The 19,603-nt window shown below is 43.8% G+C and overlaps 1 protein-coding gene across 1 annotated transcript in view; it reads right to left on the bottom strand.

Moving 5' to 3' along the window:
• Positions 1-19,603, bottom strand: part of znf407 (zinc finger protein 407) — a 145,711-nt gene that overhangs the window by 71,199 nt on the left and 54,909 nt on the right. The window contains 1 exon segment of the mRNA XM_029452039.1: positions 12,463-12,537. Coding sequence (XP_029307899.1) covers positions 12,463-12,537 — 75 coding nt within the window.

Raw genomic sequence — 19,603 nt, 5'->3', positions numbered from 1 at the left:
ATCTGCTGTGACAGCAACTGAGACGGATATTTGACAAATGTTGCATAATGTTTTCCATAGCTTTCTACATCAAAGTGCATCTCAATGGTTTATTGATGCTTTATTGTGGCGGAGGGGAAATCAAATAATGCGCATGTTTTGTCACAAGCCAATAATAGGTGGCATGAATAAGTGGTGTTTGATACAATCTGCAGCTTTTTAAATTGGCTGGAGAAAAGTGGGTTCAAGGAAAGTCTAATTAAGTTCCTGGACAGTTGGAGTCAGACCCCTGCACAGGGACACTGAGACCCAGACTGGCCTTTCCCTGTAGACCTGGCTTTCCCTGGCTGGCCCTGTCTATGTCCTCTACTGTACTATATGTGTAACCCCCCCCCCCCCCACTGATCTTATTACTCAACCCACCCCTCTCTCCCTTCTCTTCTCCTCCTCCTCATCCCTGCAAATGACCATGATGGGAGGCCATTTATCTCACTCCTTCGGCCACCACAATGAAATAAATCAAGTATTTCCCCCCCCAAATATAACAATATTTGTATTTGGGGTGGGGCAGACATAATTGATGACTGCGGCCGTGCTAATTAAAAACGGCGGAGGTTTCATTAATCTTGGTCATTGGGTTGGGGGGATAGTAAGGTAGCTGCTACAGTGTTGGCTGGACGGGTGGGGGGTGGGGCAGAGCCGCCTCCATCGTCCTCATCGCTCAGGTGATTTGGGACATTGTCGAGCATATTAGCACGATGAGGTTAATGTGAAACGGCCATTAATAATCACAACAAAAGTCTATGGTATGCAAACTCAGTCTCTCTGTGTCGGGCCTTCAACCACGACGCAACTCCGGGCGCCAAACAAGACAATACAGTGAACAGTCACACGTGTTTACTGCCATGTCCTGGCTGGAGAAGTTAATTGCTTTTCTGACTTTGCTTTGTAGCAACTGTTGTTGTTTTTTTTACCCCCATCCCCTGACACACACACACACACACACACACACACACACACACAGAATTAATTACCCGTCCTAACTTTGGCTGCTTTGCTTTGATATCATTTAGATCAAGACTAACTAACTGTGTTTATATACAGTAGGGTTGTTTTTACAAAATATTAAAGAAATATACAGTGTGTTGTCAATCAGCGCAACAAAAGTGCACCATGACGACAGGAGGTGTACTAATTAGAAGGAAAAAAAATCAATAGCATGACAAATTGGACAATCTTAAGCATTTTGAATAGTTCATAAGTAAAGTTTGAAGGCTGGATGATTAACATTATCCATGACTCTGAACAACGCTTTGGAACCACACAGAGCAGAACCAAATACTCAACAGCATCCAGTAAATAAGTCACACCTGAGCATCTACTTAACTCAAAAGACGGGAACAGACCGTAGAGTTGATAAAACAGAATCATATTGTTACTGTTGTGCCATTACAGCGCAGACAATTTACTAAGTAGCACCTATGAACACCGCAGATGGATATCATCATCATCCCGTAATGGCTTCTACATGTTAATTCACAACTTTAGCTTCTCTACCACGACTCCGCCACAGAATAATGGCTAGCCTGCATCTGGTAGAGGCAGTGTAGGGCAGTGTATGAAGCGTGGAGAGAAACGGAGAGAGAGAGACAAAGAGAAGGAGAGAGAATTAAACAGAGAGAGAGGAAGAGATGGGTGGGTGGGGTGGAAGCAGTAGCATATGGTGCCACGCCGCCATAAACAAGCTTTATGAAAAGACCGGGGACGTTTATTTAATCATGGAATACCTGAGGAATCGCAATGAGACACACACTTTGTCCCATTATTGTTAGCCCATAAATTTAACTGCTTTACCAGAACGACGAGGAACCTGATACAGCCGCCGAAGACAACGCGGGGAAGCAGGTGAATTTATGTACGTGTGTGTTTGTGAAGTGCACTGTGTCGTAGCTACCGTAAAGTGTGTGTGTTTGTGTGTGTGTGTTGTTACAGGACTGTGTATCTGCACAGAGAAATACACTACAGAATGTATCTGGTGGAGAACGCACGGACACAGAGGAGTCCTCCTCTTTTCTCTGTATTACTCAATTCCACTAATTCTATTCTTCTAGCAGTGTCTTTGCACGTGTTTATATTTTAACCTGCCGTCGCCCTTATTCCCTAGAAAGTAGTCTCTCACAGCCTATGTAAAGAAATAAAACATTCATTAGTGTTTTGACCTCCCAGGTCACGTAAAAAAAGCATCAGAAATAACAAGGTGGGTCTGAAGGCCCCCTGAGGAAATGCATTTCTCGTTTGTATTGAACTGAAACAACAGTGGGCATCCTAATAAAGCTCGGCACTGCACTCATTCATTTCCACATCAGGTGCATGCTTACAAATGCACAAACACAACTGTGCTCGCACATGGAACGTGTAGACACACTCACACACAGCACCATGTTTACCGCACACGGGTCTGTGCGACACACAAATACATATACTCCAAAGTTCACAACTACAGTACAAAGAGCTGGTCTTGCAAACACAAAAACAATTGGACTGCATGTGCAATTGTGTGTTGGCAAGCATACACACACACACACACACACACACACACACACACACACACTCACAGCTCTGGGTCAGGGGGACAGCGGTAGCTCAGAGCCAGCTGTGACCTGCCGGTCCAGGTGCTCAGGAAAACCGCTGTTAACGGCCACGATTGATGATCTAATCAAACTGTCACCACGGCGATCCGCTGCAGGGGAGGGGAGGTTGGGATGGTGTGGGTGTGGGGGTAGTTGGAGTGGGGTGAGAGCAGGTGGGGGGAAATATCTAGGAGGCCTTGTGCATGCTTACCGTTAGCCCAAATTGAGAGTGACAGTCTCAATAGTGAAAAGGCCTCTTTTTTCTCCCTCTAAGTAATGGAGGAAACAACTCCAGCGGTCTTCCGGAGGATGTCACATAATCAAGGGAGCGACCCTCCCCCCCACCACCAACTCTTCCACCCACCCACTTTCTATAACATCTCGGCTCAAACAATGTGTTGTGGAGTGGCTGGAGACTTTGGACACGGAGAGATGATGTGGTACAGTGCTGGACCAACACAGAGCCGATTATGATGACTTCTGCATTGTTTGGTGCTCAACACGAACACACACATCCACACACACATCCACACACACATCCACACACACATCCACACAACGCACTCCAGAAATCAGGTAGATGATGGCCTTGTGGACCCCCAGTGTACTGAATGATTTTTAGTCCTACTGGGCTATTAGGAACATCGTTATAGTTGATTTAGGGCGCTTTTACAAGCCAACATTTAGTCTGTTTAAATTAAACTTTTGTGCGGTTTGTGGTTCTGAAGGCAGTAATCGTACTCTGGTGCAGACCAAAGCAACCAGTCAGAGACCGCTTGCGAGAGTTAGTCTCTGACCGTTTCCAAGCGAAGCCGAGTGCGGTTCGATTTAGAGAGAGCACAATCCGACCAAATCACAGGAAGTGATCCAAAATCCAGTCTGATCGTAGCACGTATTGTTTTAGAAATAGTGGATCCACACATTTTTAACAACCCTGAGCTTTATGCTCATGGGTTTGTTCTGAACACCTTTCAAATGTGTTTGGTAGAAATACCAGAGCAGGATTACTGCCAGTTATCACCAAACGTAGCTGCTCCATGTTTTTTCTCTGCGCTCTATTTTCCACCGGCAAATTTCTGACCAATAACAAAGACTTCTGCAAAGTCGTTTTTTGGCACTGCTATTTCGTACACGCCCCTCAGTAAAAAATGTTTTATGTCGTCTGCTTTAATCTTTGCACTGCGAAAACGAACCACACTAAATAGAAAGTATCAGTTTCACTAAGATTTGGACAGGCCTAACAGACTTTGGCTTGTGAAAATGTCCTCAGTGATCAATTATAGAACTATCTACACTGTACATGAGGAGACGATGGGGGGAGAAGAGACTCCAAATGGAGTATTTTCCAGTGAGTGAATTACACTGCAGTGAACCGAGAATGTTCCTCATTTTGCTTTAGACTCCATGGAGGCCCCTAAAGGACCCCAACAGCCTGCTCAAGACTGTCCACTGCACGGGCCACGGGCCCCACATTTGGAAGCGCTGTCCTCCTAAACTATGATGGATCAGCCTTTATATGATGCCCAACACATGACACTACACACACACACAGCCTGCACAGACACATCCGATACTAGGTGACACAAAAAAACATGCTGTATGTCACATGCATAGCTGTTAACGTTTGTAATAAGTTGTTTATATCAGTGCGTTTGGAGTAGCAGCAGGTTTTCTCGAGGGGTCATTAGGGGGAAGGCCTGTGAAATGAGCAACAGTTTAATTTCACAATAATCCTTTACTCTCATCAGAGAAAAGAGTAATGCGTGAGAGCAGAAACGTTTCACTGTAACCGTCTAATCTTACTTATGTAGTGACAGGTGAGAGAGCACTATGTGACATTGTTTATCTATGAAATAAAAAATGTGAAAGTGTATTGTGTAGTGCAATTTGCAGAAGACAGTACTTAAAGACTGGCAGAAATATCTGCATAATCAAAGATAACAACATCTCAATCTCTCTTGAGTTGCACAGCACATCAGCAATGCAGTGTATTCACATGGGAAAATATGATAATATTTCTCTGGTCCAATTAAACAAATTAAGCTATTCTATAATTAGCTGAAAAGAGAAAAGTTCAGGAAGTTGTCCAACTTAATAGTGGTCTTGTTGATCGCTGCCTGTTCTGCGTGTGTGTTAATCACCTTCCCCAGGATATATCCACGACTGCCGCTTGCCCGTCCAGCTCGCATTAATTTAATCGCTGCTCAGCTAATTCATTGATTAATTGGCTCATTAGTGATGCCTGGCAACATCCATTTCTGCCATGACAGTCTGATGTTTCAATAGAAAAGAAAAACAAGCTGGCAAAAGCCCAGTTTTTCCACGGTCCCAGTGTGCATAATGTCCAACCACTGTCAACAGTTAGCCGCACAATTGTGTCACTGTATAACTGCCTGGTTCTGTGCCACAGGATGTGAAATGAATATGAAGGTGAACTGTGCACATTCTTCGTTCTTGTCTGGTTGAGTAATGTCACTTGGGTTTCAGCGGTGGGTGACATCATTCGAAGGGAAAGAAAAACTTGAAAAGCTGGAGGGACTGTTGGAGCTGCACTACCGAGATGAGGTAGACGCCGTTATGAGACGACAAACTACTGCCGCAGATTTATTCCACAAGTCAAGGTCATGTTGCTCTGACATGACGAGTGGCTTACAACTGTGGGACGAGCCGTCGACTAAATTCTAACATTATTATTAGTAATAGGAGCCGATAGGACCCCATTGCACCCTGCAAAAAGGAGCTGGATGTCAGAGTGATCAACAACAATACATGGACAGGACTGCTGATGTGACATCATATGACCATAAAATAGCTAAGCTAAGACGTGCATGACCTCTGACCTCTCTACTCCAAGACACAGGCCCAGATTTATAATTGGCATTTTGTCACAGTTGCTGCTGCCAGGCTGTGGTCATACTGTGCTTTAACTAATGATGAGTTCGACCACAGAGGGAGAGATTTTAGCATTAAAGTGTGTCAGCTTTTCAGAGCACCAACATGCTCCCCCAACGCCCTCCTACCCACAAACACACACTCCCACAATTCTGCACCATATGCCCATGACAAGTGCATAAAAATCGTTCCCAAGCGATAGCACAGGCCAACCCATAAAAGCTTAATGCACCTAATTTTCCAGTAATCAAACTTTTATAGACTGCAATGGCTTTTAAACTAACAAATTTTAATTATCGCTTAATTTTAACAGCAATATTAACGCGATCCCTCATTCTGGGAGTGTTCATTCTCCATGAAATATTGAGTAGGGTAAACAGCGAGGCGCTGTCCGCTGGCTCCTGTTCAAACAAGGAGCCAGCGGACACAAAGGTGAGCTAGGGGTCGCTAAGGCCTTGCCAGTACCATGCCGGGACTACGTGAGCTGCACAGACCTCTGGGAAATGGAGCTTCATGAGTGCAAGCACACAGAATAGCCTGATTTTGCACTACATGTACGATTAGTAACCCTAACCCTGATCACTGGTGGATGTTGGTCAGTGTCATAGTGATCCCGCTACACTGCCAGACACTGGTATATTTATGTTGCTGCTGTTGGTTTGATTTGACGTTGAATTGAGCTTTTTTGTAGATTAAAACAAGAGAAATTGATTATATCTTTTCCAGCGTTTAAGAATATTTCACAGTGAGACAAAATATCCTCCTTCACATTAATATTTTCCTGCTGCCTGCTCTGTGCTGCTAATCACATCTCTGCTTACAGTACCAGCAGAACGGGATGTTACTGACTGCTGCCCTTGGGTGGCTGAAAACTAGGCCTTACCACCCAACACCAAGCCAGAGAGACAAAGTGCTGACACAGGCAGATAAGGGGAGGAAGAAAGAGAAAGATTAAAGAGCAGATTCATTATCAATAATTAAGGGAAAGGATTTATTCTAATGAATTAGGGGTTGTCTTTATCTACTCTTTATCTCCCTATCACACTGCTAACTCTCTCTCTTTTCCTCCCTTACACACACACACACACACATGCCCCCCACACACACACACACACACACACACACACACACACACACTGGCTTGTGTGACTTGACCCCTGCCTGCTCCGTGTGGTCCATATTGCCACCATGCTGGCTCGAGGCAGGGCTCTTCCGCCCCTGCTCCACCCGTCAAGCCTGGATGGTCCCGGCCCTCTGTGCCGGGGCAATATGGCCGCACTGCACGGCATGCTGGGACGCGGCTTCAAGCCCAAAGCCCAGCACTGCAAAGCCAGATGCCCGCTCAGCCGAGCTCGGCCCCTGGCACAGCAACGTGATCAAATCAGCCATGTGAACATAGAGGAATAAACGTGGTGCATTATGTAAACTTGGGTTTGCCTAGAATATTGGTTTACTGATATAAGATACGTCATGGTTGTCCATTTGTGATTTGATGCTGATTTGTTTCTAACACAGCAAACATAGAATTCTCTAGAAAACACAAAAGGACTATTTTTTAAAAGCCACAAATAAAGATGCTCAACATTTACATAATCTAAATGTATTTACTATCGGTAGTTTCAATCTAAAGTCAGTGAAAACCAGTAATGCCTGCCTAATAGCGGATGCTCTGACTATCCCCGTCTTTATTTTGAGAGTCATCACACCTGCGCTGCGTGCATCGTGCTAGCTATTTCTGGATCTGTATTATTGCCTTTTCACCTGGTTTTCTGTTTTCTACTGAGAGATTTGTAGGACCTGCTTATACTTGTCTCAGTCATACAGTAATGCTGTAGAAAGCAACTGCACTTGAGCAAAGCTGTGAGCAGATTTTAGCAATTAGACATCTCCAAAACATTCTCTCCAGCTGCTTGCATCATGCCTCCCCTCCCCCCTCCACTTAAACAAATATATCTTTCTTCTGGGTTGTCAGCACTCCTGTTTCAAGAGTGATGAGTGTATTAGTTGGAGGAGTTTATTATTACAAGCGTGAAAATGGCAGGCGTTTTAACAATTACCTATGAAAACAGGTATGTGAGACAGGTCAGTTGTCTTTCGGCGCCCTGTTTTTAAAGAACTAATTACAAGCAATTGAGGCAAGGTCGCCGCTGTCAATCATGCTCTCAAGCCGCTCCCTTGTTATTGAAGTGTTGGTTTAGGTGCCTGCAGACCCTTCGTCAGGGAACACACGCACCGAGATGCACACAAGGCTTGAATGGGAAACTACAACAAAATGAAGATTAAAGTTGAAGTAGAAATTAAACTGTGGGATGAAATATGGGATGTTTTTTTGGATGACAGAGAAGGCAGATAATTAATTTTACACAAACATTGACACACACACACACACACACACATACACACGTGCACTCATTCACAAACATAATTCTATTGTGTTTTAGTCACATAGGAAAGTGCTTGGGTTGTTACTCAAAAGTGATACACAATGTATTCTGTGCTCGTCCTTAGGGGCAGCGGCGCTGTAATTAACACCACACTTTCAAAACTGATGGTTGTATCCTGTTTTTGTTTTATAGTCAAAATAACTCTATTGTTCTCCTGTGAATAAGCCGGAAAAAAACATTCTTGATGTGCAACACTCATTCACAATCAATAAAATCAAACTAGAGGGAATACTTTTTACAGATTCTGGAGATTATACAAGCATTTTCACACTAGGCTGGCGCAGATCGCACATCCATTAACTAAATAAGGGATATTATATATTCAGATGAAAATACTCTGAGGAGCAGGGATAATTCAAGTCAGTGTGACATTACAAGTAGGTGATAACAAAAGTGACAAGTTCTTATTATAATTCTGAGCTCTAATGCAAAATGTTACAATAAAAATATTTGCAGATGTCTGCAAGCTATTACAATCCGACATCACGCAGCTAGGTGTGTGCAGACTTGTGAGGACATGCGGCCCTGTAAGTATACAGCCACGAGAAAGCTCACACACGCAGGCAAACAAAAAGGACAAAAAGCCCTCCTCTCCGCTCAGCGCCTGCAGTGGAGTGGTGGTGTGACTGAGACGAAGACCCAATTGTGTCACTTGATAACAGTTCAGCTCTCTCCCTCGCTCTATCTCTCACCCTGAACCTGTCAGATAGTTGGAGTCTGTCATCTCACCCACCCTCCCCTCCGAGTCCTCTCTCCCCTCGTCCCCATGGGGTTAGACCGATGTGTGGAGCTAATATATATAATATGATAATAACAATAACAGTATAGCTTGTTGACCAACATTGCCTACTACACTCATGAATGGGAACTGATTGTAATGTGACACTGTGATTGGGTTACATAAAGGTATGAATAAAACATATCTTTCCCTCATGTGAATGCAATCAGGTTGAAATAAATGGTGTGTCTTTAGAATGTCCTTACTGTGTTTGTGTGGGTTTTCTTTAACACTAAAGATCATGCATGGTCAACTCAAAGTAAACTTAATATGACAAGAAAATGTGCAGCTTTGAAAGCCAAAGGAAATGCTTCATTTCTGTTTTGATCGCTGCGAAGTGTAAAGGCTGGACAGTTGGATTTAACCCTGTATACTGGTGCCCTTTGCTTGTACTTTCAAAAACATCATGCGTTATTCTTTTAGTATCTAGATCTCCGCAAAAGCGGTTTCAAAATAGAATGGGTTTTTCCTTAGCCCATGCTACACCCTTCCACAAAGTTCCATGGTAATCGTGCGAGCAGTTTTTCCGTAATCCTGCTGACAAACATAAACAAACTAAAACACATAACCTCCTTGGCGAAGGTAGCTAGCTCCTGGGAGTTGGGCTAATGGTGCTCACAGCCCTTACTAATAAAGGTCAAATGTGGACCGATTTCTCCGTGTGGATCAATAAAGTTTATGCTGATCAACCAAAATAAAATACTGATAAAAGAAATCCTCAGCACTTTTAGCACCGTTAGCTACGACCAGTCAGGTCTCTTCCTCCTCTTGCTCCTCCTCCTCTCTTCCTTTGACTAAAAGATCTCCCCAGTGTTCTAAAAATACCAGGTGAACAGGGCCTCATAGATGGTGATGAAACTGCCTCTCTGACACTGTCCCACTGCAATCCATCTCTCCACCGCCTGCCAGCCAGCATATGTTTGCAATTGGCTCCCCCCAGCAACCCCCATTGCCTCTCAACCCACCCCCCTCCCTCACTGGTCCCCAGTTGCCGGTTCAGATACCCCCCTACACACACACACACACACTTCCCCATCCTTTCCCTCTCCCTGTCTCTCTTTCTCCCTCAGCTACCGTCCTAGTCTCCAGGTCCGGGCTTTCAAAACCGGTGCAGTTATCAATCATTGAGGCAGCACTGTCATGTCGGACCAAACCACTCATACACAGACACACACTTCCTCTCTTTCTCTCATCCTTTCCTTCTTTCATCTCCCCTCTCTGCCTATTTCTGTCATCACACCTCTCTCTCTCTCTCTCTCTCTCTCCCCACCTTCTCCTCCGTTTTCCTCCTCCGTCCTCTGCCTCCTCTCTCTCTCACACTTGCCCAAATTTGTTCCACTTAATAAGCCCTCCCCAATGACCTTGTGCTAATTAAGCTGCACTGTGTTGGAAATATGATGGTTAATTAATGATGAGATAAATTCTGTCTGCAGGACTGTCAGAAAAATGATGACACCGTGTTTTACAGGTTTAAATAGAACAAACCTTGTGGCCGTCCTCCCTCTTAGTGCGCAGGCAATGAAGTGTGCATGCCCGTGTGTACACGGTGGGCATGTGTTTAAGTGTGCACGAATGAGTGCAAAGAGAGTGCAAAGAGAGATGAATGAATGATCTTTGGATGACGAGTGGGAGCGTACAGTGTGTGTGTCAATGCGTATAAACATATGTAAGCATAGGTGTGTATTAACATGCAGTGACTCAACGTATGGTACTCCTGTGTGTGTGTGTGTGTGTGTGTGTGTGTGTGTGTGTGTGTGTGTGTGTTTGATGTAATGATGCTGAGCAGAGTGACAAAAATACACACATTGCGCTACACAATCAGGCAACACAGAGACCGTACAGCTTCATGCCTCCATGCCCAGTATCCTTGTGTGTGAATGTGTGTGTGTGTGTCCTCTATGATCTTGGCAGTGTTGCCACCTTCTATAACAAAAACAATAAGCACAAAAAGGTTTTTGGGGAATTCTCCACCAGCTAGCCAATTAAATCCAAGCGCCATCCTATTCAAAAAACTTTAAGTTGTTTAAACTAAAAACGGTGCTTTCGCTGGCTTTGGCCAAAACAGTACTTCTGAGATGAGCTGCATTTCCAAATTAGCAAGACTCCACTTGTGCGGTGGACACAGAGACTAATGCGCTGGCTGATTTAAGTGTTGTACTTTCTAGTGTCACCACCATCACCGCGGTGGCAGAATCAAACATAACGCAATGTGAGTGACAGTGAAAGCAGAAATCTTTGATTTGATCCTGGTCAGCGATTGCGTCCTCGGACCGATGCAGCCTGAGTTAATGTGGAACTTATCCCGTTCAAAACACTGTGATGTGTGACATGTATGTGACTGTGTCGCCTTCACTTTCTATCTGATGAGATTATAAATAAACAAACTTTTTGCACGTGCCAAAGTTAAAGTGGAATCAGGGCCAGGAAGCCTAGAATCATTAGCAGCACACTGAATGCATCCCGCCAATGATGCAAACATTAGGATTTGATGAAGATGAATAAAAGTTTAGCCTATTTCAAGGAGTCTTGTGGATTTTACTTTCAGTTTCCAAAGTTGAAGTGTATTGATTGAGCACAGTCAGTGTGTTTGGGGATTGTTTTAGTGAAAAAACTAAAGTTTTTCTGTTCTTGTACTTTTTCCCTCCATTGTTTGCGTTTGTCCTTGTCTTTACAAGTGGACATAACAGTAGCATAGATGTTGGACTGGGGGGGGGGGGGGGGGGTCATCGGTTTATGTCCGCTGAGAAACTGTGTTTGCACAGATGTGAAGACATGTGTTGGCTACCCTCGGATCAAAAAAGGACAGAATAACAAAAGACGGTGGATCAAACAGAGACGTGTGAGGCTATGAGGATTTGTTTCCATCTAATCCAGATGAACAGCTGACAGGAGTTTACTTGATAATGACAGAGAGATGGAGAGGCAGCTGGTCTGGTTGCTTACTCCCATATCTGAAGCCACTCGTCATATCTAATATCACATGTTGTCAAAAGTATCAATTTGGTTGCGGAGTAATGAAAAAACGGGTCTGTTTCTATTTTAGCAGCTCGCTTGACAGATTGAGAGGTGTTTAACGTCTCGTTTTGGCTTGTCAGGGAGGGTGGGGTGGGGGGGGGGGCTTCACAACTTCATCTCCTCATCTTTCTTTTTCCACACACACACACACACACACACACACACACACACACACACACACAACGCACATACACTGACAGCAGGGCTCTGGTTCTGATAGACAGGGCCAAGCGGGAGACATTACACATACACAGAAACACACGCTCGCATACGCAGACAAAAATGGTAAAAGAAACATCATTCATCCTTAATTCAAGAGGGAGAGCAGAAAAGTAAGATGAGGGAGAGAGCCAGATAAAGTTTGACAGAAAAAAAGGGATGTAAGCAAGAGACCGAGACAGACAGAATGAGTGAAAGCCATTTAACTCATTAGGGGAAGGGAGGATCTCAAGTTATATTTAACTTGAAATTCACTGTAACTAGTGGGGACTTTTTGCTTAAAAGCCTGCAGACCTCCATAGGGGTTGTAAGAGTCATCCTCCAAAATCTGGAATTAATTGCCTGCTGTATCCTTCAGTCTTTAGACTCCTGAAAACAAGCTAAAAATACTTGACAGTCAGGAAGTATCTATATTAACGTGAATGCACCAGAATACATTTGTACAAGGTTTTCTTTGACTGAAAGCAGATGATACTATGTAGGGCTGAGTGTGTGTTTAATTTACCTTTCTTTGCGCTGTCCAACTCCATGTTTTCCCAGCAGGTGGGTGCTGAGGTGTTTCTTCATCACAAAGGCCCATCTACAAAACACACACACACACACACACACACACACACACACAGAACATGGGTTAACGTCACAGTTAAGTTGTACAAGAGACTTTTTGTCCAGTGTACGTTTATTCCGCTTCTGCTGTTTATTTCAAGAAAGTCAGAACCATAACTGCATCACTACAGCAAAACAAAAGACTGGAGGATTTGAAACACTGGAAGATAGCCTCTGCAAACGTGTACTGAAAATAATGAGCTCAGAGTTCTTAAAGTAAGACTCAAGCTGGATAGAAACATATTTTCTGTTTGCCGTTGTCGTAACAGAAAAGATGCATCTTTGTTTTGGTTATTCCTCCATTTTCCTTCCCGTAAAAAATGTGTTTCACTTTAGGAATATGAGGGACTGTCTGTCGAGTGTCCGTTTTCTCCCACTGATAGACACGTTCCAACAAACGCACGAGAGCACAAACCCATTGTTCTTACAATCCAAGTCTTTTCCCAGCAAACCCCATTTGTCATTGAGTTTTAAATATAAATTGGTCATAAACAGGTTTTTTGGGGGGAGAAACTATTGTTTTGTTAATAGATGACAGACCAGCAAAAGAGACACAAATGTATATGCAAACGTTGCACCACAAGAGTCTAAAGCTCGAGAATCTTTGTTTTACCAGCACCTATTTGGTCAGACAGTAGAGTGAGAATCGAGGCAAAGAGTTCCACATGTTGTATATCAATGTGTCAAACAAATATGAACACGCGTGCAATGATTCAAATGCACATGCATCTACAGTAAATACGGTTGCACGCACACACAGTCTAAAACACCAGGGCACCATAGCTTGACAGTGACCACAATGTCCTGACTTTGTCGAGGGCCCTGAGTTTACCGTGTCTCCTAAACAGCATATGAAAACATAATGAACGGATGACAGGACTAACTACTGTGACATCCAAGCTGCTTCACCAGAGTTTTCATCCCCTGGCCTTTTCATTTAGCACCCATCACTTCCCATTATTGTGCAACTGAGAGACAATGACCACATCTGAGAGCTGAGGATGGAGCTACATGAAAGAGGCCGAGGGAGTTGAACCGACAGTCATGTGGTTGGCACTGTCACTGCACACACTCGAGTAACCCCCCCTCCCCTAACCGATCGCTCCTCCCATTTATTCTTTTCTGGAGGTTTTCACTTTTGTTTCTTTAAAATAGATCATATTTCTATTTTCTAGCCCTGTCTGCGTCTTCCTGAAGCTTTCTGTCTAACTTTAGGAGTCAGTCTTTCATAAAGCAGAAGCAGAATTATTTCACTATTTATGCCGCTGTGTCAGCTTTTGCCCTGCTCCTCTTAACACCCCTCCTCCGACGTCTCGACGCACACACACACACACGCACACGCACTCGCACACGGCTGTGTCCTCCATCCCATCATGGCCCCGGAGTCCTGTCCGTCATCGAGGCCCCTGAGGCCGACGCTAACTAACACCACCATATGAATATTCAAACATGTTCCACTGTTTTGCCTTGCTATCATCACTCTACATTTTTCTCAATCCTCTCTAACTCAATCCATCCAGCCGTCCAGAACGTTGCCTTGGAGTTAAACTGGAAGCAAGTGTAGGACTTAATCGTGTATACTCCAATCAGGGAGAATGGCAAGATCAAAATGCTGAGCGTCTCTGGCCCACTGGAAGCGCCTCTGACTGACGGCATCTTCTATAATAAACAAACAGCAAAATTAAGATATTTCTGAGGGGGTGAGGGTAAACAAATGAATCAATATATTTGAGAAAGGCCCGGCCTTGGAACACTTCATGTGTGCTTGTTTGAGTCGCCGTGTTTAGACATGAAGAAAAAAAGAGCTTGCAAACATTTCTGTTAATTATGTATTACAGCTGTCCTTCATAAACCTAATTACAGAGTGCTGAAAGGCAACAGGGGCAATTTGCATATGCGCATGAAAGACAAGACATATGCAAAATATAATTTTAATTAGCATTCTTTGATAGCAAGGGGTACAAATCAAACTGGCATGTTGCGAGATTCTCATCTCATCCATTTTAGCTGGATTATTCTCAGAGTGGCACGAGTGCAAGATGGGTAATGCCCTGTGGAAACACCTGGCACAGGCTGCACACACACACACACACACACACACACACACACACAACATTCCTTACTCACAAAAACAGACATCCACAAGTGCCCTATCTCTCATGCATACATACACACACCAACACACAGAAAGATCCCATATCTAAATGTTAAAGGGGCAAATCCATTTGTTTAAGGCAGTGTGTAATCAGCCCCCTGCCCTTGGTGTGTGTGCATCCTCTGCCATCCAGGTCAAGGCCTCAGCTTGTCGTCCTGCTGCCTTGGGCTGCATCATCAGCCCGAACCATCAGCCTTGATGGTTATTGTAACAAAGGGATACTTTAACATGCCATTCATCCATATCAATTCTCTTCCCCCCCATGAATTGAACTAATAAGGCTGTGCCTCTGCCCTCCAGGGAGGCTCATAATATCCATTGCAGATATGAAGAAAAAAAAAAAAAAAAAAAGAAAGAAAGAGAAAGACGGAGACTCTGGTGTTTCACGTTCGACTTTCCCTTCAGACTAATCGGCGCGCCACAGCTCGTTAGGTCCGTGACGTGCCGGAGCTTTACCGATAAGCAGGGGAGACACGGCTCAATTACCCACAGTTACAATCTTTCTCTCTCTCTTCCCTCCCGCCGCCTGATGATGAAGAGATAACATGTCAATATTTGATACAAACAACTTCATTTGCCTAATGGTGTTCCTGGATAGGCCCATCTACAGGTCCGGAAGGGATGGGAGATCTAAGAAAAGGCCTGGAGCAACACTTGGCTTAGACGCACCATAGCCCACCACCCCTCAAATCACGCACACCCATTCCCGAGAGCTGTGCAAAAGGCATTCTGGGATAGAGCCATGTCAGACATGACATACTTTGCCAACTTTTGCTGGAGTTACTTTCAGCTGGTTTCTTCAGGTTTTGACAAGAGGACAAATGTGCTGTAGTCTTTCGCTTAGTTCTGACATTTCTGCACTCATATTGCTGCCTTAAAGCAGTCGCACCAGATGGGTTTTAAATTGACCCAGTATAAGATGATCTAGCTTGGATGCAATAATGGGTTAATTTCACCCCGTACCCACGGGTAAAAAACAAGCCAAACCCTCCGGAGCTGAAAAATAATAAGTACCAAAAACTGCAGTTCCTCGAATGGCCAGTTGAGTCTGGCTCCAAATGCGAGTCAATCTCCATAGAGCCCAACTTTACGGCAGAAATAAATAGCATGGTGCATAAATACGATTCGAGTCTCTATAGCTAATTTCCCCATTCATGACATTTCAGAATTTTACTTCTTAACATTTAGTGCGTTACCAACACCACATTCATTTTCTCCAACACACTGCAATGAACGGTCAAAAGACTAAATGAGAAAAGAAGCAGGTGGACACTGGTGGCGTGCATATTTCAGATCGTTATCTATGGCTGTAGAGGACAAAAGTTGGGGAACAGTTGGCTCAATTTCTTATTGTTTTTCCCTTAAAAACGATTGAACATCCAGTTTGTCGCCTGCTGTGCGCTGCCACAACGCGACATAGGAAAAGCTATGAGCTGAAAAATGAAGGTGAAATCGAACAAACGGCTGTATTGTAATTGGTTAAAAGGTAACTGAAAAACCATTAGGAGAGAGATACCAGATGTAGGAACCGCTCAACCCTCACCGGGCAAAGCCAGCGAAACCTGGAGAAAGAGAGGGGGATCCATGTGGGAAAGATGAAAGGGGAGGTGGGGATGAGCTCTGAAGTTATGGGACTATGCTTCAGCTCTTTTTGAGGAGAAGCGCACACATACACACACTCTTCAGTGGTCCGCTGGGCCCCAAAGAAATGAGTGTGTGCGGGCTCATCCAGCCTCCTGTGCCAGTCCTAATGATGGCCTCCACCTGCTGCTTTAATGTCACAGCTGGATCGCCCTCCATCCCTCACTGACTCTGACTGCCATCAGCAGCAGGTAGCTCCCCTCTGCACACTCCCCCATTCCATCTCCTCTGCCATCTCAGCGTCCTTCATCTCTCTTCACTTCCATCTTCTGTTTCTCCTACCACCCATCTCAATAACACCTCCTCCCATCCATCTCCCTGCTACACTTCTAACTTTTTCTTCCTACTCCCTTCCTAAAGCACCTTACAGCACTTTGCCAAACCTCTGCCGTACCTCTGCCAATTCTTCCCTTTCTGTGTATTCTTTATTTACGTTTCATGCCTTCATCGTCTTTTATTAACCTCTTACCGTGTGCGGTATACGTGTGCGTATCGCGTGTCGGTTTTCTATTTTTGACATCTTTAAATTCTACCCAATTCTCGTGCTGGGTAAGTGAAGAAGCACCAGGATTGTTGGGGAATGTGGCATTAATTCAGTCAGTCACACAATTTCATTCATTCTGTGTGAAAGGCATCACAACTAATTTGACAATGATCTATTGACAGAAGAAATGCTTTAGAGACATTAGCACATTTAATTTCTAAGGATAAAGCTCCCACAGACTACATTCACCACTGAAGAGGGAGACCCATGGCATAAAAAAAAATAACTTTCCTCGATGCCACAACTAATTTACTCTTCTAAGTAAACATAATGTGTCTCTTCCTTGTTTATTTCTTTATAAACCCATCCTGTAGAAGCGGAAAAACCTGGAGGTAAGTTGACAGGTTTAATCTGAGAAGCTTTGACAGGCAGGTGAACTGACAGAAGAACAGAAACCAACACTTGGCTGACAGCAACCCTGCAGCGCAGAGACAGCTGCCGACTTGTCAGACAGACAGATAAACAGACAGGAACAAGAAGTGGAAAGATAAGACATTTATTGACAGACAGAGCTACTGCTTTCCTGACAAGACAGACAGACAGGAAGACATCACGAATAAGGACTAAGAAAATAGGGATTCTGCTGTGTTTAACGTCTGAGTTTAATGGATGTTCTACATGCAGGCCTATAGCAGTAGATGGGGTGAACTAAATGTGGTGTCAAATTTTCCGATGTGGAGATAGATGGTGATGGAAGGATCGAGAAAGAAAAGCCACAGGAGAGAAAGAAGGGAATTGAAGGAATATGAAAAAGCATGATGAACTATCTTGATAAGCTGGAGTGAACTAGGGAGAGAAGCAGAAGCAAATGCAGTTTGTGGTGCTGTCGCTTTGTTTGAGGGAAGCAAGAGGCGACTTCGCATCAATATTGCTTGGGCTTCTAAGAGATCCGCTTATGGAAACATCCCATAATGTAACAGATATTGGGCAGGAAAATAAATAAATAAAACATCTGAATTGATTTAGTTTCTATGCCCGTGCCAGAGCAAAGCAAGCACTTGATCTATTCTAAGATGATCTTGATAAAAATAAAAGAGGCAAAGTGTTTCTCCGACGACTGATCAACGTCAAGCCTCTCAGTGAAACAGACACCTCTCACTTATGATGCCGCCGCTTGTGCGTACGCGCCTGTGTGTGCGCGTGTGTGTCCTCTAGTCTTAGAGGAGGTACATAAAAAGCTCACTTTGCCTCTCCAAAGGGGTTTTTGGATCATCTGCTGAGGCAGGTGATGGGGCTTGACGGATTGATTGAGGCGAAGTTCTCATCGACAGTGGCAGCGCCCCATAGAGTTCCCAGCTCCAGTGCACACTGTTCCATTAAAGGATCATTTAGAGGGAGAGCAAGTTCCACCTGCACTTATGCAGAGCACACCCTAATGTGAGATGAAACAGACATTTTAAAGCTACGGGAAGGGAGGGAGGAAGAGAAAAAAATAAAATTAGAATAATGAAAAATAAAAATCCAGTCCCTTCCCAACAGCGCATTTCCATCTTCGAGAGAACGCCGATTGATGAAGTAATCTATTATTGATATCATCGTTATGCGCCGATGGCAGTTCTGAGCGTCATAGCACTGTTTGCATATTATGCTACTCAGCATCATTATATTTTCTAATTAACTGCTTTAATTTGGGATTTAAATCCTAAGTGAGGGGAGAAACTTGAAAACGCTGAACAAGAGAGAATAATGCTGTATTCGGTGTCAAGATGAAAGGAGAGGTGCATGAAGAACAAGGTACAGACAGTTACACAATTGGCTATAGCACAAAATAGACTTGCATTAGAAGCCATACAGTGTTGTGTGGAATCAGCACAAATACATTAACCTTTATGAAAAAAAAAAGAGAAAACACTATCCAGTAAGGACACTGAGCATGTCCTGAGAAACATTTGAAATGAAATACATATAACATACTAAAATACAGCCACATTATATGGAGGTTAAAAAGTCTCATTTTACACAACAAAACAAAATGAATCAAAAATGCTGGTTGTTAAAGACCGTTAGCATCTCTTGCTAATGCATCTCCCTCCCTCCCTCCCTCCCTCCCTCCCTCTCTGCAGTGCAGTTAAAGATATGAAAAATATATGTGCTTCCCCCCCTCTCCTTTCCACCGCGCCGTGTTAAATCATTAAAGAGAAGTCCTGCTCATTATCTCTCTAAACAAAACTTCTCTTAAACCAAATAAATCACCGTTGCGCGGCGCAGCTAACAGCCGTGAAGGGATAAATTACAAAGCGCCTCACTGGCAGCGCTGGTATTTTAAAAAGCTTGCTGCACAATTTCTATGATGTGCAGTAATTTGTAATGCAGGTTTCCTTATGTTTATAAGGTCTCCTCAGGTGTGTGTGTGTGTGTGTGTGTGTGTGTGTGTGTGTGTTGGGAGAAGAGGTGAAGGGTGGGGAGTGAGAGATAAAATAAAAAAACATTTGTGTTCTTTGCACTTGTAGCACTAAATCTAAGCTAAATTATTTTACATCCCTGAATATATTTTTGAAAAGTTGATAACATTACTAAGTCAGCAAGACATGACCACTGCCAGTAGGGTTTGAGTGATAACATTTGAAAGCCTGTATGTATGCTGGGTGTTTGGATTGAAGGTCATAACTTTAGCTAACATGCTGCAGAAAGATGCTCCCAATAGCTAGCATGATGTGTTGATATTAAATAGCATTACATTTAATTATTTATGGTTAAAAA

This window comes from Cottoperca gobio, chromosome 16 (genome assembly GCF_900634415.1).
Source record: "Cottoperca gobio chromosome 16, fCotGob3.1, whole genome shotgun sequence".
NCBI lineage: Eukaryota > Metazoa > Chordata > Actinopteri > Perciformes > Bovichtidae > Cottoperca > Cottoperca gobio.
Note: the sequence above shows the minus strand (reverse complement) of the source record. Positions and strands in the feature narration are given on the sequence as shown.